Source organism: Python bivittatus, unplaced genomic scaffold (assembly GCF_059951505.1).
Source record: "Python bivittatus isolate LINGU-HERP-01145 unplaced genomic scaffold, Pbiv_v1 ctg000330_np1212, whole genome shotgun sequence".
Classification (NCBI taxonomy): Eukaryota; Metazoa; Chordata; class Lepidosauria; order Squamata; family Pythonidae; genus Python; species Python bivittatus.
Genome location: NW_028277058.1, coordinates 35,322,033 through 35,345,038, shown reverse-complemented (window position 1 = coordinate 35,345,038; position 23,006 = coordinate 35,322,033). Strand labels below are relative to the sequence as shown.

The 23,006-nt window shown below is 38.9% G+C and overlaps 1 protein-coding gene across 7 annotated transcripts in view; it reads left to right on the top strand.

The window, feature by feature from the left end:
• Positions 1 to 23,006, top strand: part of ZC3H7B (zinc finger CCCH-type containing 7B) — a 50,529-nt gene that overhangs the window by 5,709 nt on the left and 21,814 nt on the right. For 5 of the 7 annotated variants that reach the window (XM_007425682.3, XM_025165079.2, XM_007425684.4 and 2 more), the window contains exons 4-17: positions 2,057 to 2,254; positions 4,990 to 5,148; positions 9,353 to 9,433; positions 9,615 to 9,674; positions 12,133 to 12,169; positions 13,146 to 13,405; positions 14,950 to 15,298; positions 16,145 to 16,203; positions 16,684 to 16,846; positions 16,923 to 17,084; positions 18,302 to 18,507; positions 20,269 to 20,369; positions 21,288 to 21,469; positions 22,598 to 22,683. In XM_007425682.3, the coding sequence (XP_007425744.1) occupies positions 2,057 to 2,254; positions 4,990 to 5,148; positions 9,353 to 9,433; positions 9,615 to 9,674; positions 12,133 to 12,169; positions 13,146 to 13,405; positions 14,950 to 15,298; positions 16,145 to 16,203; positions 16,684 to 16,846; positions 16,923 to 17,084; positions 18,302 to 18,507; positions 20,269 to 20,369; positions 21,288 to 21,469; positions 22,598 to 22,683 (2,103 nt within the window). The remainder of the gene's footprint in view (positions 1 to 2,056; positions 2,255 to 4,989; positions 5,149 to 9,352; positions 9,434 to 9,614; positions 9,675 to 12,132; positions 12,170 to 13,145; positions 13,406 to 14,949; positions 15,299 to 16,144; positions 16,204 to 16,683; positions 16,847 to 16,922; positions 17,085 to 18,301; positions 18,508 to 20,268; positions 20,370 to 21,287; positions 21,470 to 22,597; positions 22,684 to 23,006) is intronic. The other 2 variants (XM_088141003.1, XM_025165080.2) reach the window with 2 other exon arrangements.

The window sequence follows — 23,006 nt, the reverse complement described above, 5'->3', positions numbered from 1 at the left end:
GAAGCACTTATGAAGAATAGGATCACAGTAATGAGAGGGTCTCTGCTGAAGAAAAGTTTATGCTTTCCTTTGGAAATACAGCAGAGAAAAGAGTGTACAGACATCTTGGGAAGAAGTGTCAAAGTACAGGGGCAGGTACTGAGAAGAAACTACTATCACCTGGGCTGGATCTTCTGGCACACTGGAACTGAGAATTGTTGGCTCTTCTGCCAAGGATTTTTCCATTCAACCCAGTGTAGGAAACATAGAAAGGAAAGCTTTGCATCTTCCTGCTCAAAATCAGCAGTTTAGAACTTAACAATTCTTGTGCCCATCCTGAAACAAAAAAGATAGGAATGAAGATGATTTTAATGAGTAATTCCATTTTTAAACCAGTGGTGCCACTGCAAATATAGGTAGTCCTCAACTTACGATGGCAATTGGGACTGGAATTTCTGTCGCTAGGTGATGCAGTTGTAAAGCATGACCACATCGCTTAGCGACAGCAATCCCTGCAGTCCTGGTTGCTGTCGTTAACCAAACCCCATGGTTGTTAGGTGAGACAACTTCCTGCCAGTTTTCCACAGCTAAGTCAGTGGGGAAGCCAGCAGGAAGTTGCAAGTCTCAGGCAGTTTGCAAGCAGGCCGGCAGGCAAGTAAGTGTCTGCTGCTCAGTAGGGGAGGGCGTGAGGATGTGAGGAAGATGCAGCAAGGCTCGGGGGGCATGTGTGCAAGGGAGGCACAGTGAAGCTCAGGGAGGGTACATGAGGGTGTGAGGGAGGCATGGGGAGGGCATGTGAGGGTGCACAGGAGGCGTAGCAAGAGTTGGGGAGGCTGCAGGAAGGTGTGCAGGAGGGTGAGGATGTGAGGGAGACATTGGCTTGGGGAGGGTGTGTGGAGGAGCGCAAGGGTACAAAGGAGGCTCGGGGAGGGGTGTGAGGGAGGTGCAGTGAGGCTCAGGGAGAGTGTGCAAGTGGCCAGCGTGGTGTGAGCACAGGGGTTGGGGGAGGGTGTATGGGTGGGGGAGACTTACCCCAGCGATTTGCGACCTTCCCTGCCAGCTTCACCATTGACTTTCTGGGGTAGCTGGCAGGGAAGTTTGCAAATGGCAATCAAGTGATTGTGGGGCGCTGCAATGAGTTGTAAGTGCAAGCTAGTTGCCAAGTGCCCAGATCACGATCACATGACCGCAGGGCTGCTGGGACAGCTGGAACTCTGAGGGCTGGTCATAACCACCATTTGTTCAGCGCCATCGTAACTTTGAAAGGTTGCTGAATGAATGGTTGTAAGTCAAGGACTACCTGTATAAGGAAAATAAAAGAAGACAACTGTCAAACACCCAGTATTTCAAAAAATCAGAACAATCAACTAAAGCAAACAAGTTACTTAATACTGGTTGAATAAAACATTGGGTTTCAGTATATGTTAGGATCTCAGTGCAGAGAGGATGGTTTGAGAGAGATAATCTGAGCCTTCTGTTTGCATATTGTTAGGCCCTCTGTATTCCTCCCCCTTTCTCTTTTTCTCTTATTTCTCTTGAGCACTGTCCTCATCATTTTATAGGACATGAAGGATAATTAAAACTTAGTATTTGTGGAGACTGACTGTTATTTCATCCAGTCAAACAAAATACTCTAGTTTTGAAGTCAGAAAATTGTTTGGTGGAGGAACCCACTTTCCTAATGATCCTGTGGTTCAATTACATGTGCACCCACTAGTTTTCAACAGCTGTGCCATTGAGTTTTTTAAAAGAAAATTGAAGAGGCTTTTTGGGGAACCAAAGATGAATTCTGTCTATTCAGATCTCTCAGGATGGGGACAGTTTACCAAATGATTTTGATAGCAGTATTGTACCATACCAAAAACTGGGGATTTGTTACATCTGTTGTGTAATAAAAGCAGCACGCTACAAAGAATAAGTCTGAAATAGACTATAGTAGTGCAATTGATTATTTAGATGCTATTGAGCCATGACTGCAAAGAATAATGTGTTAAAATGTTGTGGAAGGAACTGTAAGTAAAAGGTCTGAAAGTACTCATTAAGTTTTGAATCCCACTCTGTACGTTCTTCCCTATAGGCCTTTTTACAAAAATTGGTGCGAAACTTACTTGCAGAAGGCAATGATTTGTTCAGAGAGAAGGATTATAAGCTAGCACTGGTACAGTATGTAGAAGGGCTAAATGTGTCTGAATATGCAGCTTCAGATGAAGTGAACATTCCTGTGGATCTTTTATGTAAACTACATGTCAATCGAGCTGCCTGCTACTTTGCTATGGTGAGTACCCTTTGGACTACTTCACGTATCTGTGTACAAGTAGTCCTCACTTACCGATTGCAATTGGGACTGGCAACTGTGTTGCTAAGCAACACAGTTGTGAAGTGAAATGTCACATGACTGTGCCCAACTTACATCAGTTTGTCAGTTCCGGCTGCAGTCATTAAGCACTTCACCTGGGGTCATTAAGTGTGATGTCATGTGACTGTGACTTGCATCTTCCTGCTGGCTTTCCCATTGACTTTGCTTGTCAGAAACTGGCTGTGAAGGTCGCAAATGGTGATCATGTGATCCCGGGACTCTACGACTGTCATAAATGTGCTCCAGTTACCAAGCAACCAAATCATGATCATGTGACCGCAGGGATGCTGCAACAGTCGTAATTTTGGAGACCAATCGTAAGTCTCCTTTTTCAGTGCCATTGTAACTTCAAATGGTCTCTGAACAAGTGGTTGGTAAGCGAGGACTACATGTACTTGTTAACTTCATCCATTGAAAAACACCACACTGAAATGGTTTTGAGGAAAAACAATGTTTTTAGACCTGTTATCTCTCTTACGTAAGTGCAAGTCATTATTTAATGTTGTATTTGTCAGGTGACAGCCATACATGTGTGATTCATCCCTCTTTGGCTGATATTTGCTTAAAGCAGATTGAAAATATGTGTATGTGTATATAAAACAAGGGAGTACAATAGGAAAAGTGATCCATTTTAAATGTGCGCATGATACAAAGGTAGGCACAACACCCAACAGTGTAAAATTTGTATAGGCCTGGTGTGCTAAGAGTTGAGGTTCTCAAAACACAAGCAGATCTTCCCCCCAAAGTGTCAAATTCTAGAGAAGTAGCAAAAATAATTGGGAATGATGGCAAAATAAAGACATTGTGCTTATGGTTATGTATGTATATGTGGGAGAAGCATGTATATATAAATTTTCATATATAATTAGCATCAGCTCATTTTAAATATACAGAAACCTGGGGCTCACACACTCCATCCTTTGCACATGAAGGCAGGTTAGAAACAGAAGATTGTCTTTTTCCTTTTCCAGAAAAGAAAGAGGAGAAGGGAATTGAAGGGTTAGAGGTTGCTTAAAGTTCTTCTTGTAATGACAAAGCAAAATTTGTCATGTTGCCAATGTTGAGATGCACATCTCTCTCTCTCTCTGTTTATATACGTGTGTGTGTTGTTTTAACTTTGTACAATACCTAGAGTCACTGTTGTGAGATGGGCGACCATATAAATCATTTAAATAAATAAACACACACATTTTTTGTGTATGTTTTCATACACATTCACATGAAAAGAAGATAGAGATTGACTGTTTGTTTATGTGCCATCAAGTTGGTGTCAACTCTTAGTGATCACATAGACAGATTTTCTTCAGGAGGATCTGTCCACAACCTGGTCCTTCAGATCTTTCAACAGTGCACCCATCACGGCTGTAATTGAGACATCCACCTTGCTGCTGATTGTCTTCTGTTTTCTTCCACCCTTCTTAGCATTATAGCCTTCTCCAGAGAGCTAGTTTTTTGTATAATGTATCCGAAGTATGATAATTTGAGCTTGGTCATTGGTGCCTCAAGTGAGAACTCTGGGTTGATTTGTTCGATGATCCATTTTTTTGTTTCCTTGGCTCTCCATGGTATTCTCAGGAGTTTTCTCCAACACCAAAGTTCAAAGGCATCGATGCTCTTTTTTTCTTGCATCTTCAAAGTCCAACTTTCATTTCCATAGAATGTCACAGAGAAAACCATTGCATGCATGATTCTGACTTTTAGAAGGTAGAAGGCTATTTTTGTACATTCATATTCAGAGCCCTAAAACATGAAAGCAAAGAGGAAGAAAATTTGATCAAAGCAAATGGCAAAGTGGCATAGTTACCATATTTTTCTGTCAATAAGACGCCCCCATGTACAAGACAACCCCCACTTTTCCAACCCAAAATTAAGAAATCAATATTTTAAAGATAGTGCAGAACACATTTTTATTTAGTAATTAGATAACATTTGCCTGATACACTTGGTGGGAGGAGGTCCAAACCGTCTCTCTGCAGCTCTATTTCCATGCTCTTTTGCATAATTGATTACATTCAATTACGAGTGAAACTGCCAATAGCTTGTCTCTGCAGACTTCCTCTAATTGGTTTGTTCAGCATCAGCTGATGTCAGTTACATAAAGCTCGTGATTGGAGGAAGTCTATTTGCAGAGACAGTATGGCCAGTTTCACTCGTGATTGGAGGCTCGTGATTGGAGGAAGCCTGTTTGCAGAGTCAAGCTATTTCACTCATGATTGGAGGCTAGAAATAGGAGGAAGCCTGTTTGCAGAGATAAAGTATGGGCAGTTTTGCAACTGCGCGGTTCTCTCCTCGGCTTACTTCCTTGAATAAGACGCCCTTCAATTTTTAGTGTAAGGATTTTAGAAAAAAGTATCATCTTATAGTTGGAAAAATACGGTAATTTTTCTCAGGTCTTTGACAAGTGGAAGGTGTATATTGTAAACTGTTTGAGAAGGAAATATACAGCTACTATCTACTATCTGAAAGGCCATATTGTTTGTTAGGTGCTTCTGGTATAACCCTCATCTGTTTAGGATCTTCTTTGCTCCTTTTTTTCCCCTTACCAAGCGTGCATAAGTGCAGTGAATGAAATAGGATCCCTTTTTTGGGTGGGACATGTGAGAGTTCTGTTTGAGTTAAAATTCTCATGATTACATTTACTGATTTTCTAAAAGGGCCTACATGAAAAAGCTTTAGAAGATAGTGAGAAAGCTCTGGGATTCAACAAGGAGAACATCCGTGCTCTCTTTCGGAAGGCCCGCTGCTTGAGTGAGCTAGGAAAGCACAAGGAAGCTTATGAATGTAACAGCCGCTGTTTGCTCTCCCTCCCGCATGTAAGTAGTAGTTTCCTCCTTTCTAAATATTCTGTATTATTAATAAAAAACAGGTAAAGGTTTCAAATGGATAAAATGACATCAAAGTTGTAGCATCTTTTACTGCGTTCTAGATTTTAAAAATTATTTTCAAGAATTCTGTGAAGCTTCCAGACCATAATCAAACTAATAAATGGAATGATTCTATATGAAGCACAAATGTGACATTGTTTATAGACTTTAATAATGATGATGATAATGATACATTAAACTTGTATGCTGCCTGCCTTTCAACAACTCTTGGTGGCTCACAACAATCAAACAAAGAAATTACAATAAAATCAGTAAAAAATAAAGATAAAATATGGCAAGTGTGACAGATGAGATGGAATGAAGTGAGGGGTTTCGCTCTCCCTTGCCAAACACCTGGGTGAAGAACAAGATCTTCAGAGCTCTTCTAAACAATAGCAGAGTGGGATCCATCCGGATCTCAGGAGGAACCTTGTTCCAGAGGGCAGGTGCTGCTGCAGAGAAGGTGTGCTTCTGGGGTCCTGATAGATGACATTGTTTAATTGAAGGAACACAGAGCGTGCCAACCCTGCAGGATCAAAGTGGCCAGGCAGATGTTGCAGAAGACAGGTGCTCCCTCAAGTAACCAGCCCTGTGCAATGTAGGGCTTTATAGGTAACAATCAGCACCTCAGATCACACCTGGAAGCAAACCAGCAACCAGTGCAGCACTTTTTCCAATCAAAACATGAGCTTCTCTGTCAGTTCTGATAAAGGCTCCCTGTCCATCCTCTAACAATAACTGCTGCTTGCTTTTCCTCATGTCCCTGCCTTTTTCTCCTTCTGCTTTGTCCACCCCTCACTTACTGTCACATGGGGACAGTGCTATAAAAAGCACTGGAAGTGGAATAAATAACGCAAACTAAATGAACTCAAACTTCTTATGGAAACAGAATATTTTGAGAACAAAAGTGGATATACTTTAGTTCTGTGCAAACAGCATAGACACTGAAATGTTTCCTTGCATAGGTTTGTGCATAGAGACATACATAGCTATCTTGCTTTCCTTTCAGGATGAGCACTATTACACAGAGTAGAAAAGAAGTAAGAAGTAGCAAATCCAAGAAATTAAAGACATAAAATAAGAAAGCTAAAATTAGTTTACATTAACATCTTTCACCTTTCCATGACTTGCTATTTTTGCAGACCGTTCTTGTTCCCGTTAGTCAGTAACCACTCCTACATTGACTTTTGTTCTTTAAAAATTTCACCTCTTTTTTTCTTGAGAATCTTGTCAGTTCCATCTAACCATGACTTTCTCTTCTCACCCTCTTATTGTTTGGAAACTTGAATTAACTCCATATGCTTCTGTGTCACTTTGTTACATAATTGTTTTCATTCTCTTTCAGGCAGTTTCCACATCCTCTTTCCTTATATCTACTTTCCATTCATTCTCTTAGGAGCTACACTTATTTTTTAATACCTTTTCATATCAACTCACACTTTTTCTCCCTGCAGTTATTCTACTTTCCCTCTAGTTTCTTTCACTTTTTTCCTTTTCTTCCATGTCTATTTTTTCCCAAGATCCATTCTTAATATTCCTGTTTAAAGCTCAGTCCCAGAGCCAGAATCTTTCATCACCCTTCCATTTTCACTAATGCTTTAAATCTTTTTTCTTCATTAACAGTCAAGTCAGTCATGCTTCAATACTTATATTCATTCTTCTACTCTTTGTACATATGAATAGATTTATCCTTAAACTGTGTATTTAAAACAGACCTTTTCTAAGCAGTTAGTTGCCAGACAGTCATGATTCTTGTTTGTATTTGGTTTTCTGAGTAGTCCAGTCATCTTTTCTGTATCCCATTGTCTTCTTTCCATCCATCCATTCAGGCGGTAGAATAATTATTTTTCCTGAATCACATCCGTTCATATCATTGCAGTTTTCCCCCCAAGCGCATCCCTGGTTCTTCCATTATGATTATTTAGCATAATATAAAACTATCACCAATCTTTGGATTCTTACTGTCATACATACCTGCAACTTAGATGATGCCAGTTCATATTTTCTAACAGATGTTCTCATTTCATTAATAATTATATCTATATCTTCTGTCCCCTTCATGTATTCATCAACTGTACTCTGAAAGATTAGCCACCTTCCTTCAGATCTAATTACATCCTTCCTCTTTCTCTTAGTTTTACAGGCGCGGTCTTTTTTTTTCTTTCTACTATTCTTGCTCTTTATCATTTACTCCTCTTGAATCCAAACCTAAATTTTCCCTGTGCCATGGTTGTCACCTGATCGGCCCATAGATAGTGTCTTCCACTGCCCTTTATGGTTTTGTTCAATCAAGGCTTACATAAAATGCCTACATCCCAAGAATAAGGAAGTACTTGCAATGTACTGATACATACTCAGGATGCTGGGTTTTGAAATTGCTCTTCTGTGTATATTCTGGAAATGCCATCAGAGTTAAGTTTTTTTTAATTTACTTGAAAAACTTCATTCATTGATATTTCTAATGTGCTTTGTTTATTTAAAAGAAAGCCAAAGAAGCTAATGGATGGCAGTGGGGGATTGCAGTCCAATGCAATAGCCAGTAATATCCAAAGTATCTTCACTGTACAGTACTTGTCCTTATGTCAGATATTAAACCCAATTTACAGCATTCAACCCTACAGGTACATGCACATATACATAAATTATTTGAAGGATAATCAATGTTAAATTGTTTACTTTCAAGCAAAATTATTACTTTTATTGTTATATGTTATCGTAATGTTCTAACACAATCATTGCACTATTTTTACGACTATTTCCATGGAAATAGTAAGCTGGGTGGGTGACTCTCAGTCCCAACCCACCTCACAGGGTTGTTGTGGGGAACATAGGAGGCAGGAGCATTTGGTATGGTTGCACCCTGAGTTATATATAAAAAAAGCAGGAAAAAAATCTAATAATAATAATTACTCCCCTAGTCACATCCAGAATAAAGCCATCAAGTAGCTAGGGTTCTTCCCATTTTTTTTTTTTTTTTGTTTTGCTCTGAGATTAACTCTTATCCACAGAGATCTATTTTTTGTCAAATATTTTAATGTGAGTCTGTGTAAATTAAAAGCTTATGAAAAGTCTGATCTTGGAACATTTTTACTGACATAGAGTTAATTTAACAGCATTAATTTTATGTGATGCCTGATATACAGGTAGTCCTCATTTAACATCCACTTGTTCAGTGACTGTTTGAAGTTATGGTGGCACTGAACGAGGGGTACTTACAATAGGTCCTTGTAGCCGCAGTCATTGTAGAGTCCCCGTGGTCACATGATTGCAATTTGGGTGCTTGGCAACCAGCTTGCAATTATGATGGGGCAGCATCCTGCGAGTCACATGTTCACCATTTGTGGCCTTCAGTGCTAGCTTCCAACAAGCAAAATCAATAGGGAAGCTGTCAGGAGATCACAAATGGCGATCTCATGACCCTGGAATGCTGCGACCATGCAGGATTTATCTAACGACAGCAACTAGGACTGCTGGAACTGCTGTCATAAGTCGGTGCGGTCATGTGACATCACGCTTTATGACCACATCGCTTAGCAATGGAGTTCCGGTCCCAATTGCCATTGGTAAGTGAGGTCTATCTTTATTAACATATGTACTGTAGATGTGTGTAACAATGTTATATCCCTTATCTCTGCATTACTAAGTTACAAAAGTCTGAGATCTGGTTCTAATGAATAATCTCTGTATGATCACGATAACACTCTATAACGATATATGATATATAATGAAATATTTGGAGTAAAAATCTATAGATGACATACTATTGTAACTTTTAAGGATCTTGTAGCTATTATAATTCCTAATTAATTTCACAGTGTGGTAGGGATTTGTTTCATAGGAAAGTAAAGAAGATTGATTCAGATTTTTTTTTCTTTATGGTGATAAAAAGTGTTAATAGGAGCTACCTAAAGGGGTTCAGTTGAATTGAAGGAGTAAAGGATAGAACCATCCAAAACTAGGTAAAATGTATTTCACTGTGTATGAAGTTGCTATGGGCTTTCTAAAAAAAAAAAAATCATAATTATTACAAATAATACAAGATTAAAGCATTTACTTTTTGTACTTTTCACTTCCAATAAAATAGGTAAGACATCAGTTTTGTATTATCTGTGACTACCATAACTGGAAATAATCTTTGTTTTCTCTGCTGAAGGATGAAAGTGTGGTCCAATTGGGCCAGGAACTTGCACAGAAGTTGGGATTAAGGATCCGGAAAGCATATAAGAGGCCTCAGGTATGATACTTGCATCCAACCCTATTTCCTGTGACAGTACGCACACTTACTTTGTTTTTATCTTTCCCCAAATCCGTAAGCTTAACTCTTTTACACCTATTAAAGCTGACATTTCATTGGAAATATGTCACTTACCATTCTTTGTTAAGTATCTGCTACTTCCTCTCTCTCTTCCTTGCAGCAGGAATTGGAAACATTTTCCCTACTAAGTAATGGCCTGACATCTGCCTTACCAAATCAGGTATATCTTTATTGTTTAAACAGTTTCAGTGGAATTGATATAATGGATAACATATTTTCCTGCTTGTATGGACATAATTTGTTATGTAAAGTTCTTAATTTAAACATGTGGATAAAAAAGGCAAGAGATAGTTACAACCAAATGTTGTGTTGATGGAGTGCTGCATCACCCATCTGAAGGGCATCTTAACATTCCCCACTTAGAGGTATGCAGCCAGCCAAAGTTTCCAGACATCCTTGCGGACAAGGGATTTGAAACTCACAGAGAAAGTGAGCTACATTTATTTTTATTTATTTAAAACAATTATACGGCCACTCACCTTAAAACCAAACTCTGGGTGAGTCGCAACCAAATATACATAACTTGTATATCTGCATTTTATTTTTATAAATAATTTTTGAACATTTTAAAATTTTAAAAAATGTTTAAAGATAAGTGGAGATATTTAAGATATGGATGACAACATTTCATTCTCGGTTATATGATTTGAACAAGAAAAAATATTCTTCCAAGAGCTGGCCTTTTGTTTTTCACTTTTCTGAAAAACAACAGTTTTCAAAGTGTAAAACTTCAGGTCCAGGTCCAGTTCTTGATGACTACATCTTACAGCAATAGAGTAAGTTGGGAAGAATTGATTTCTCCTAATGTTTTTGATTACTTAAGGCTTGCTTTCAAGGCGCAGTCTGAAAGTACATGATCAGAAATTAAGCAGATTTGAGTTTAATTGAGATGCAAATGGGAACTCTTTGAGAACTCTGTGTCTGCTGCCTTGAATGAAAGATGGTTAAAATGCGAAATGTTTAAAACTTTCTTTATTACATAAAGTCGTTACCAGAGATGTAGGTTTCTACTATCCAGATCTCTCTAGTCCAGCCTTTCTCAAAATTTTTTGGGTCACCACTCCCTTAGTTGTACCAAGTTTTTTGTAATGCCCTCGGTCCTGTGTGTGTGTGAATTATAATCTTGTTTTTAATTATTGTACAGCTCTTGTTTTGGTGAATCATACAGTTGTGGTAATACCCAGCATGATCATACGATTCATGCTGTCAGCATGTGGTCGAAGCACGATACTATTTTGAATATTCTAAAGTTTGATATATAGATAGTCCTTGCTTAATGATGGTAATTGGGACCAGAATTTTTGTTGTTAAGCAATGTCATAAAGCGTGATGTCACATGACTGCCGCTTAGTGACAGCAGTTCTGACAGTCCCCGGTTACCTTTGTTAAGCAAATCACTATGGGTCATTAAGCGAGGACCTCATGTGACTGCAACTTCTGACTTCCTGCTGGCTTTCCCATTGACTTTGCTTGTGGGAAGCTGGCAGGGAAGGCGGCACATCGCAATCACATGACCGCAGGATGCTGTGACAGTTGGAAATCTGAAACTTTGAGGACTGGTCATAAGTGCTACTTGTTTAGCGCTGTCATAAGTTTGAACGGTCACTGAAAGAGTGGTTGTTAACTGAGGACCACCTGTACTTACAATTATCAAAGTATATGTTTACAGCTTTACACACTTAATAAAATTTGTTGGATAAGTTATGTGCAATCTTCTGCTATTATAATCCTAATTGCTCCTCCTGCTCTCCCCTTGCCGTCTTAATGCCCCCCTGCTGCCCCCTTACTGCTTAATGATCCTCTGAATAATTGAAACACCCCCAGGGGCAGTATCGCCCACTTTGAAATACACTGTCTAAAAGCTGGCACTGGAGATCCTCTACCTCTAGAGCATGTTTCTCAACTTTAGCCCACTTGTGTTAACCCCCCCCCCAAGTATTTTAAACTTGTTTGGATCTTATTTATTTAGTCATTAATTTGTATAGAACACTGTTCAGCAGTAGGGACTAGTTTTGGGGTCTTCAATAATTGCAAAAAGAGCAGAGTTTCAACACGTGCATGGAAATGCAGTGGTGAATGAAAATAGCATCAGTTTAAGTGTCCAGTTCTTGAAGGCATTGGAGCCCTGGCCCATCTGAAATATTATTATTTCAAATATATTAAAGAAAGGAATGAACAACCATTTTGGGGGTAATCCACATGAAAAGATAATGAAGAATGTATCTCACTATACATAATTCAAGTGTTAAGAACATTGTGGATGCCCATTTACCTTTTATTAGCATTATTAGATATATAACATATATTAGATATACAGTATAACATTCCTCCAGAGAGGTTAAGAGTAAGTAATTCTTCCTGTTTTCAGAAGAAGCTGATTGTATGGAATGTTGATTGACTGACTGTTGTAACAATAAAAAAATCAGTTCTGCACAGTATTGATTATCATAGGATCCAGCCAATCACAAAGGGACAACTCGCACTCCAGAGCATAGTTTCACAGGGAGTCCAATCTTGTATTTCTGTTCTTCTAGATTATAGTAGTTCTTTGTAAAAAATTGGAAAAGGAAACTGAATTTAGTCAAAAGAGAACTGATTGATTTTTCTCCCTTCTGCAGACCAATGGATTAGGCTCCATAGATGACATTGAAACAGGTAATAAATTTATGTTTCTTTGATTCATAGTTATTCCCACTACCACCACCCCCAAATGGCACAAGAGGTTTTGCTTTCAGAAAGAAATCTGCAAAATATCTGGTTGTCAGTTTAGTTTATCATTAAGGTTCCTAACAGGAATAGCAGGAAATGCCTGGGAAAAGACTAGTTCTCTCTCTTTGAGAAGCCAGCATAGTTCCTACAGTTGTTCTCACTAATGCAACCAATGCAGGCTGAAGTTAATAAATGTAAATAGTGCCAATGACAGAACCGTTGCAGGAGACATCTGATCACCTTGGTACATGCTGTATAAGAATGGTTTGCAATTTTGAAAGATGTGTTTGAATTGGACATCATGAGGGAGTTGTTAAAAATATAATTTTAGGATATAGGCTAATGATGAACCTTTTTGTAGAGGAAGAACAGTCATATTTTGAAGTTGGGAGAGATTACAGCTAAGCAGTAGAGCAAATGCTCTACACCCAGAAGGTTCTATGTTCTGGCTCTGGCCTCTTTGGTTTTTTAGAAAAAAGGTGATACAAGCATCTGGCTCTGCCAACTTGCATGGGGCAAAAAAAGGGGCAACCAACCCTGGGGGTGGCTAGCACCTTGAAGATGCTCCTGTATGTTAATATCTCTTCTACCAGCAGCACCTTGGAAGATATTAGTATTTATATATGGTTTTATTGTATTTTTACTGTATTTCATACTATTTTTATTGTATTTTAATTAATATTTGTTTTTATTGTAAACCGCCCAGAGTCACTTCCTTGTGAGATGGGCGGTGACTAAATTTGAAATGTAAATAAATAAATAAATCTCTAGGACTCTGGAGAGCAGTTGCTAGTCAGAATAGGCAACGGTAGGTTAGATGGACAAATGGACTATTATTTTGCATTTGCTTTGTATTTTCTGTCTTGAATGGAATGTCTGTAAAGAGTGGTCCTTAGCTGTAATCTCATACTTCATCTTGCAGATAGTCCTGTGGTCCTTCAGTGCATCGTTACTCCTAGTGCTTCTTCTGTCAGTGCCAGTGAAGCCAATGCCTTTTCATCATCTGACTTGGATACGAAAAGCCTGCCAACATCACTCCCTGTAGCCACCCTGCTCCCTTCTACAGATGTTACATCCATGCCAGAGTCTGACAGTGTAGATGACTTCACTGAAGGAGGAGTTCTTGGAGATGAACTGGACTCAATTCTGGATTCTATTGCAGATGGGTCCCAGTACCCACTAGTAAGAGTGACTTTTCTAGATGTTGCTCTATTTTAGTCACTGCTGTCTTGCATCTTCTTCTTGATTGTTACAGGGTTTGGTACATTCCATGCTCACCCTCCATCACTGCCTTTTAAACTTCTCCCCTGTAAGTAATTGAGGACATCTATGATGAGTATGTTACATATTCCTATGTGGAATTGTTCATTACTTAGGGAGAAAAAGAACCAGTGAAAATTTAATATTTGCAATTCTCTAAATAGGGGTAAGCAATTGAAGACTTTAAGATTATATAGTTCCTCTCCTTAGCTCCCACTTTCTTGGTATCTTGCGACTCTCTGCAGACCATATATCAAATTTGTCACCGCCCATCTCTCTGCAGACCAATTTAAAGCCAGTTGTGGCTATCAGTGCCATTCCTGAGACTGTAAAGGAATGGACATAGCTGATTGTAGAGTTCCCTGCTCTCTTTTCCCACTTCCCAAATTGTATTTAAGAGGAAGCTCTGATATCAGGTATAGGGAAATCCATCACTTAATGGTAGAGCACCTGCTTTTGCATACAGAAAGTGCAGGTTTCAGTCCCTAGCGCATCTGAGCCACTATTAAAACTAGTAAAATTTGGACAAATGTAATAAGTTCTGTAGCCAAATATTTTGGAATTCAGCCTCAACAGTTTTGCTTTCACAGCCAAAAGACAGAGATAATAGTGATTGTTGTCCAGAAAACTGGAAAGTATCTTTTTAGGGAAAGCACCCTGACATGATATCTGAGGCCTTTATGTACTTCATACTATTCTTCATTTGAGGTGTTCTGTCTCCAATCTCTTGCAGTTCCTATAAAAACGACCTGGAATAGCTTATTGGTAGGATAGATGTTCAAGCTGATCGTTTTTCTGCTGCTCTTTGCTTTGCTTTACTATGACTTCCTGAAGCTTTTGTTCCCACTGGGATACTTTGCCCATTGTGTGCTTGGTTTCCTCTGTCCAGTTATGCTACTTCTTTCAAGCTTGTCCTGAATACCTGGCTAGCTTTAATCATGGTTAAATTGATGCCAGCATAACCATGTACTTTGGATTCAAAGACAAAAGATCCTTCAGACTGTGCAGGGTCATGAATGTAGCACCAGTCTGCAACTCTTTAAAGCAGTTGCACATTTTTCCAGGATTGCACAACAACTCTTCATAGTTGTTCCACCATCCTTAGAAAAAGACACTGCTGATCACCCTGAAGCACCCTTTTGCCCTGAGTCCAAAGTGTTGCACAGCCCTAACCCTTAATAGCAATAAGGAGCAGGATTTGCACTTCAGAAGCATTTACTGAGTCAGTGGTTGATGTTGCTTCCACATTGGAAAAAGTAACTGTGGACTAATATTAGAGCCAACTGGTTCCCTGTGACATTTTATCTATCTGTCTACCACATCCTCTCTTGCCTCACAGAGCAGGTTATGTAGAGCTCAGTCTGTCATAAAGTTCAATACATCTGGAAAGCATAAAGTAGGAAAGGCTGAAAAAATACATTTAACTTCTTCCCTTTAACTGTAACACATTTTATCTTTCCCTGAAGTCTCTTGTCCGTGGTGCCATTCCTGCCAATCTACCAAGTGAGATGCCCCAGCTCATCCCTGTGTTTCCAGGTGGTACTCCACTTCTTCCTCCTGTGGTGACCGCTAACATTCCAGTCTCCACACCACTGCCACCTGCCTCCTTTGGCCTAGTGATGGAGGCCACAAAGCAGCTCTCTTCTTCATCTGTTCTGGATACCTTTGAAACATCAGTTGGGGGCAATGGCACCTCTCCTTTGGATTCACTGGATTCACTAGATCTGCTCCCATACGCAGAGTCTCGGCTGGATATGTTGGATGCTTTTGGAACCAGTAGGGGATCATTGGATGCTTTAGATTCCTTTACTGTTGGTAGGTACGGGGACTATTTAAGTAATGTTACCTTGTGACACAGGAAGAGTAATCCTGCATCAGTATCCCATAAGGAGAGGGCACTTGTGTGTCTGGGGTCAGCCCCTCCATTGCTGTTTATGGTTTTTTTGCTGATCATAAAATGTACTGTGTCAGTTTGTGTAGTATCCATCATGTGGTTGGTATTAAAAGTGTTGGATAATAGCTTTAGGAGAGCCAAGTGTTACAGATTTAGAGACAAATCTGAAAAAAAGACATGGTTTATAGCAAGAATAAATAACAAGATTGTGCTGAAAAAATGAACATTTAATTCAAGCTACATCTCCCAGGATTCTCCACCATTGACCATGCTGACTGGGATGCTAGAAGTTGTTGTTCAGCAGAGTTTCATCCAAGGTGTGGCAATAAATTTCTCTCTAGAACTGACCCACCACTCAAGAGCTAGCAGTGGAAGAATCAAGGCCAAGGCTTGGATAGATAAATTGGCAGATAAAAGGAACCCTAATAATGAAGATCAGCTACTGAAGAATCTAACAGTTCACCCCACTGTATGTGGCAGGATTTAAATCTTATAGCTCTTTCTCCTGCCCTTATGTGGCAATGGACTTTGTGCCACTCATTTTTTGGACTTGGATATGAAAGGCATCTGCATTCTTTTCATAATGGTCCTTTCTAGTTTCAGGCTCTTGGCTTCCAGAATTGTTTCAGCCCTAAATATATGTGAAATTTGAAGAGTACAAAGAAAGTGCTTGTGTGTAGTAGCGCTCCATTGTTGATAGCACACTGCGTAATTGATATTCAGACTGATAAATCTTCTTAAATTATTTTTTCTCTCTCACCATTTAGAGGAAACCAGCACCCAAGAACCCCGACAACCTGCTGGTATCCAAAAGTCACTACCTATGGTGAGTAACCGTCTCTCTCAGCTGAGAGCAAGAAGAGAAATTCCCACTCCACTGTTTTCATCCAGGTCCTCAATTAGCGAAATATTGTTGTGCTTCCATCATTTTTTTTTCTTTTTTCAACTCTGCTTCCCAGTCTGTTCAGATTCTGTTTTGGATTGACCACAAATTGTGTTAGTGATTTGACATTATTGGATGAGTAAAGGAACAATTTCCTTTCAGGTCTAAACCATTTTATGACTGAACAAATGAACTTGGAAACCTTATATAAGGGAGTGCTGCTTATTTTAATCATTACTAACACTTTTGCAATAAGCAAAAGTTCCTTCTCTGCGACCTGCTACATGTTGAGAATGAAGCAGGTGCCTACTTTAAGTTGCTCATTATTGCTATTTCATTTGGAAACTGAAGAACCTTGGGAAGGGGTAGATGTAGTAGATGTTGCTGATCTCTAAGGAGGTTTATTTTATTGTCCTTTTTTAGGCAAACCAAAGTGGGCCAAGCCTCACCACAGTACCCAAAGTTGTAGAGTTGCTTATGTCTCAGCCAGAATCGGTGATGTCCAACACAACCCTGCTTGTGAAGAATCCCTTGGTGTCCACTCACATCTTCAAACAGGCCTGTCACATCTGCTATCCCAAAACAGGTCATCTGCTTATGATGAGGATGGCCCCAAACATTTAGGAAAATTGGGCTCTTGTTAATATTGTCCTCTTTTGTAGGACCCAAAGCTGGTGATTATACTTATCGAGAAGGCCTGGAACATAAGTGCAAGCGAGATATACTGCTGGGCAGGCGTCGTATATCAGAAGATAAAACCTGGAAGAGAATTCGCCCTCGTCCAACCAAGACAAACTTTGTGGGATCCTATTATCTATGCAAAGGTGAATTGAAGAAAGAAAAGAATGTAATGAAATGCAGGCTGTTTCGTGAAGGAAGAAAAGTTCTGTGCAGGGTGGGCCAAAGAATGGGAGGGCAATTCACTATTAACTTATCTTATTATTAACTTATTTAATCACTGCATTTACTGATTATAAAGATTTATACCACTCCCTTAACATTTTAATAAAATTTCAAAACTCAAACTATGAGTATTTTATGAGCACATAAAATACTCATGTTAGTGGTAAAATTTAAAACATGCATAATGAGAACATTCAGGGAATATTCAACTGACTATTCATCTAGCTGTCATGGTGAGATTTTAATTCACTAATATTTGATGTGGAGTCTCACGAATGCTCAGAGACAACCCAAAATGAGAGAACCCAAGTTAAATACATAGTCAACTTCTGTGAAGTAGTTATGGCACTGAAGTAGACAGTCCTAAGGTGGTCCCTTCTTCCCTCTGAAAGTAAAGGTAAACAATAATAAATAGTTAATACTTTGTTGCTTTTGCATGATGGTGTAAGGATTGACACTGGTGAGGTGGGAACCAACAATTATCAGGTCAGACAAAACTCTTGTAAACATTGAGCAGGGGCCTCCCAACCTCAGGGCTAGGAAAAGGAGGGCCAAAATTCTGACTCGCTCAAAGGGTGGGAGGAAAAGTCTTAGGATTTAAATCCTAAATTTATTTAAATTTAAATAAATTTAAATGACTGACACATTTGAATAGGATTTGATTTCTGTGTTCTGCATACGTAGATTTGCTTGTATACAGCTTCTTTCTTATTTGTAATAAAACAACTTCTCTACATGGGTCAAGTCAGCTTCTGCTGTTAGCTAGCTACTGAACTCAAGATTGAGTTTCTGGAGGACCAAGGTTTATTGCTGTGATTGGTATGAAATCTGACAAATGTTTACATACACCTTATTGTGCCTCAGGGTAGGGTAGGCTCTGCTCCCATGAAATCCTTTCTTGCTTAGTCAAGAGGAGATGAATCTTTTTAGTAAAAGATTTTTTAGTAAAAGATGAATATCTGTAGTAAATTTCATCAGGCTCTTTCATCATGTGACTTCATGAACTTTTCAGTCTCTCTAGCCATTTGCGAAGCTTGGGGAGGGAGAGAAGGAAACAGGATAAGGGGTAGCAAGAGACCTTAGTTCTGATTCTAGCCTCCACTCCGTGTGTGGTGGTGTGATGTTTGTTGCTTTGTAGATATGCTTAACAAGCAGGACTGTAAGTACGGGGATAACTGCACCTTCGCGTACCACCAGGAGGAGATCGACGTGTGGACAGAGGAGCGGAAGGGGACCCTCAATCGTGACCTCTTGTTTGATCCACTGGGTGGGATCAAGCGAGGCAGCCTGACTATTACCAAGATCCTGAAAGAACACCAGGGCATATTCACCTTCCTTTGTGAGGTACGGAGTAAGCAGTACAGACATACAAGATGTATTTTCATGGTACTGTTCACTGTGTCTTTTCTAATTCCTTGCTCGGCTGCCTCATAGGAAAACTGGCCAATGCCAGCTTTAGACACTTGGGTTTTGAAGGTAAACATCACAAGCTCATTCACTCTCACATTTAAACTGAGCTGTGAACAGAAAGTGCTTATATGAGAATGAGTGAACTTGTGATTTCTTTGCATATAAGTTTATCGTTAGCCTAAGGAACCAAGCAGAGTTGAAAACTCTTTTTAACTTGCATGTGATCTATTTTTAGGACAAGCTTCTGATTTTTTTAGTGACTGGGCAGAGAACCATTAATTAGTTCACACATTGCAATAAGCTATGGTTTGCTAAATGAACCAAAGTGACTGGTTAGAAAAACATACAGTGTGATATGGCTACATTCTCACAACACATTACTAAATCAATCCCAAACAAATCACCTGATGCCTTCATGTGATGTGCGAAATACTGTGTCCTAACAGATTGAGTGTTAGACTTGGCTTCAGAAGACCTGGGCTTTTTAACTGTGAAGCTGGTTTGAACTACCACCTTTGCAGATGACACACTACACTACACTTGATCTTAGCCAAAAGGCCGAGAAGCGATGCAGATGACACAAAATTAGAAAGGATAGCTAATACTGAGAAGATAGAAATAAAATTCAAAATAATCTTGATAGTTTAGATAAATTTATTGAAAATAATGGTCTTTAGTAGAATCAAATGCAGAGTTCTTTGCTTAGAAAGTAAAAATGTCACCTAGAGTCACTTGTATAGTGAGATGGGTGGCATACATAAATTTGAAAAATAAACAGAAAGAGAGAGAGAGGGAGGGAGGGAGGAAGGAAGGAAGGAAGGAAGGAAGGAAGGAAGGGAAAGAAAGGAAGAGAGAGAGGAAGGAAGGAAAGAAAGAAAAAGGAAGAAAGGAAGGAAGAAAGGAAGAAAAAGAAAGGAAGAAAGAAAAGAAAGAAAAAGAAATGAGGATACTTGGGTTAGTAATAGTACTTTTGAAAAGTTCTTCAAATGCTAGTTTCCAAAATATAAGAAATTGTTCCACTATTCTGCATTCATCAGACCCTACCTCAAGTGCTATGTTAGTTCCAGCCACCACAGTTTTACAAGGATTTAGACAAAATAGGACAGGTTCAGATAACAGCAGTGAGGATGAACATAAGACTAGAAACTAAATTGTATGAAGAGAGAGAGAAAGAATTTTGAATGCTTAGCCTTGAGAAGAGACACTTGGGAAGAGATATGATGGAGCTCTTCAAATACCTGAAAGGATGTCACATACAAAAAAGGATGTAGAATGCAAAATACAAAATAATGGATTAAAGTGATAGAAAAGCAAATTTTGACTGTTAGAAAAAGCTTCATAATACTAAAAGCAGTTTGTCAGTGGAACTAGTTATCAAGAGAAGTGGTGAAATTCCCTTCTCTGGATGTGTTTAAGCAGAAGGTAGATATATGTCAGAGATGCTTTGATTTGAATTCATATACTGAGCAGAGGCTAGTGTCAATTACTAAATTACTCCTTTCATTTCTATGATTCTTTGCTGGAGCCTCCAAGTGTCAGTTTTTTTATGTAAAGTAATGATTTATATTCAAGAATTGGAGAGAAATGTACACTTGTAGGGAAAGATTGCAGTACTTTGAAAGCGATGTCATTGTCTTTTATACAAGTGTGTAGAGAAAAAAAGTCTAAACTGCTTTTTTATATGTATGCTTGCAGGTCTGTTTTGATAGCAAACCCCGAATAATCAGCAAAGGGATCAAGGACTCTCCAGCAGTGTGTTCCAACCTAGCTGCAAAACATAGTTTTTATGATAATAAGTAAGTGGGGTTGGACTTGTCTTCAGCCAGTAATATGTAACTGCTTGTAAAAGGCAAAGTGAGTCACAAACTCACAATAACATTTTATCTTCTATAATGGGAACAATACTATGCTATTTTGTAGGAATGTTGAAATGATTACTCATTCCAGATCCAGCATGCATTATTCCATGGTTATGTTGTGGCTGCTCTGATTACTAGCTGGTAATTTGAAGCGGCCTCCATACAGCTATGCCTATTTTTTAATCATCAAACTAAACAGCATTGGTTTGATTGAAATGCTTTTTCCAAGAAGCTTCTGATCCTTAAACATTTTCCTAATTTTTAAAATTTTATTTCATCTGCTTCTAATGCATTGTTCTCACAACCTACTATTTAAAACAAATAATTTGTAGTTAAATTGTAATTATTTTTAAGGGAGAAAAATCAACAGCAACTCTAAAAAAAAACTCCCCATGTACAATGCAATTCAAACCAACCTCAGCAGTTTGAATGAGCAGTTATGGGGCCATATGTATCTCCCTGGGGAGTTGAGAGATGCAGGGCCGACATTTAAAACATCTTTTCCTTTGTACTAATAATGTAAGTGTTGCTATTAGGGGACCAATGATCAGTTATCCTAATACTAGCCGTAACACTTGGGGAGCTTAATACAGATACAAGTAGTCCTAATATAACCTGATCTAAAGATACACACTGATTTCCAGAAAGATGGCTTGGACAGCAAGAGTGGGTTCACGGGATCTGGAAGCTGGATGATGATAGCTACTGAAATGGAACTACCCCCTCCCAAGTATCAGATGTGTGGACATTGCAAATGGGAAAATGGCTGGTTTTGACTCAGTTCTATCTTTAAATATACTCAGTAACTGACTTTTTAATGAGGATTAATATGAATGAATCTCTCTTTTTTTGCAGGTGTCTGGTTCACATTGTTCGTTCCACTTCTCTAAAATACTCTAAAATCCGCCAGTTTCAGGAGCATTTTCAGTTTGATGTCTGCCGGCATGAAGTGCGTTATGGCTGCTTGCGTGAAGATAGTTGCCATTTTGCTCACAGCTTTATCGAGCTTAAAGTTTGGCTGCTGCAGCAATATTCTGGTGAGTGATCACTTGGCTGGGATTGTCTGAAGGGTTGCAGGGAGGTTAGTTTGCAGGCTTCCATGTGCACACTGTTTCTCTGAGTTCCCACTGAGAATGTCATCCAGAAATTGAAGAAAGGCAAAAGAGGATTTTTTTTAAATTACTTGTACAATATACTTGGTCAGAGAACTGCATGTGCCTTCTAATACAATCTATTGTGTCCAGTGAGACAACCTTAATTAATGTCCTACATACTTGATTATATGATGGAAATGATTTGAAGGAAGAGTTTTAGATATGAATATTGTAAACTTTGAAAAAAAGTAGTTGCTGTAAATTGGGTCTCTGGCTATGTCTACAGGATTGATGAGAGTAACTGTGGATTGGAGATCAGGAGGGAAGGCTGAGGGTAGGCCTGGTTTTTGGACATTTGGCTTGCGTGCCTTGCAATAATACTTTTGCAACATTTGTGCAGAAATGAATAAATATAGGTATCAGTAGAACCACTTTCCTCACCTCTGTTTGGATCCTTGAGCAGCGCAATATTTTGGCCATTATTGAATGGAGGAATACCTACCTTTAATATTCCATCCAGCCCTCTCTCTCGGACTTGGCAGAAGTTACCAGTTCTAGACAGTGGCTTGAATGAGTGTGTGTATATAGTGAAAGAGGAGGTAGGCTCTACTCCAATTCTTGCACTTGCAGTTACACACACAACTAGTAGTTCCTAATTAGAATAGTTACTATAGTTCATAGTAAGCATAATCCTTGACTAGTTTGTGTATTCTGTGGAACATTGTAGAACCTGCTTGGGGAACTGATTTGGACTGAATTGTTACAACCCTTGCTATAGAGAGGTAATGCTCATCCAGTTATTAGCTAAAGGCAATAATTCCAAAGTTTGTTTTTAAATTTTAGGTGGAAGATGTATCATATGACCTCTCATGTACACTTATGAAAATTTTGTTACTATTCAGTGTAAACCCATGTTCTCCAATATTTGCTATTATATAGTGGATTCTTATTAAATTCTAGGAAAAGGAGCATCTCAGAAATACTTGTTTCCTCACTGATAGGACAAAGTGATGAAAAGGTTTTAGTATCTTATAATCCATTGAATCTCTGAACCTACTTTTGTCATCCTAGGAATGACCCATGAAGATATTGTACAAGAATCTAAAAAGTATTGGCAACAAATGGAGGCGCATGCTGGCAAAGCAAACAACAATATGGTAATCTATCTAGTTCTTTTTTAATCCTTATAAAAATCAGAATTGCCTGAATAGATTAAAGACGTTAAAAATAAAAGATGTAAAAGAATAAAATAGTCAGGAAATAAAAATAAAAGAAGCATGTGCAAAAGCCATTATTCCAGAGTAATGTGGAAGCTTAAATTAAACTATCAAAAGTTTAAATGCCTCAGAGAAGAGCAGTGTTTAAATGTGGTGCACAAAAGACAATTATCAGAATGCTCCCTGGGGAAAGGTGTTCCAGTCCCTTCCCATTGGAGCCACTCAAGTAGGAACATGGGGACAAAAACTATTTTTTGTAATCT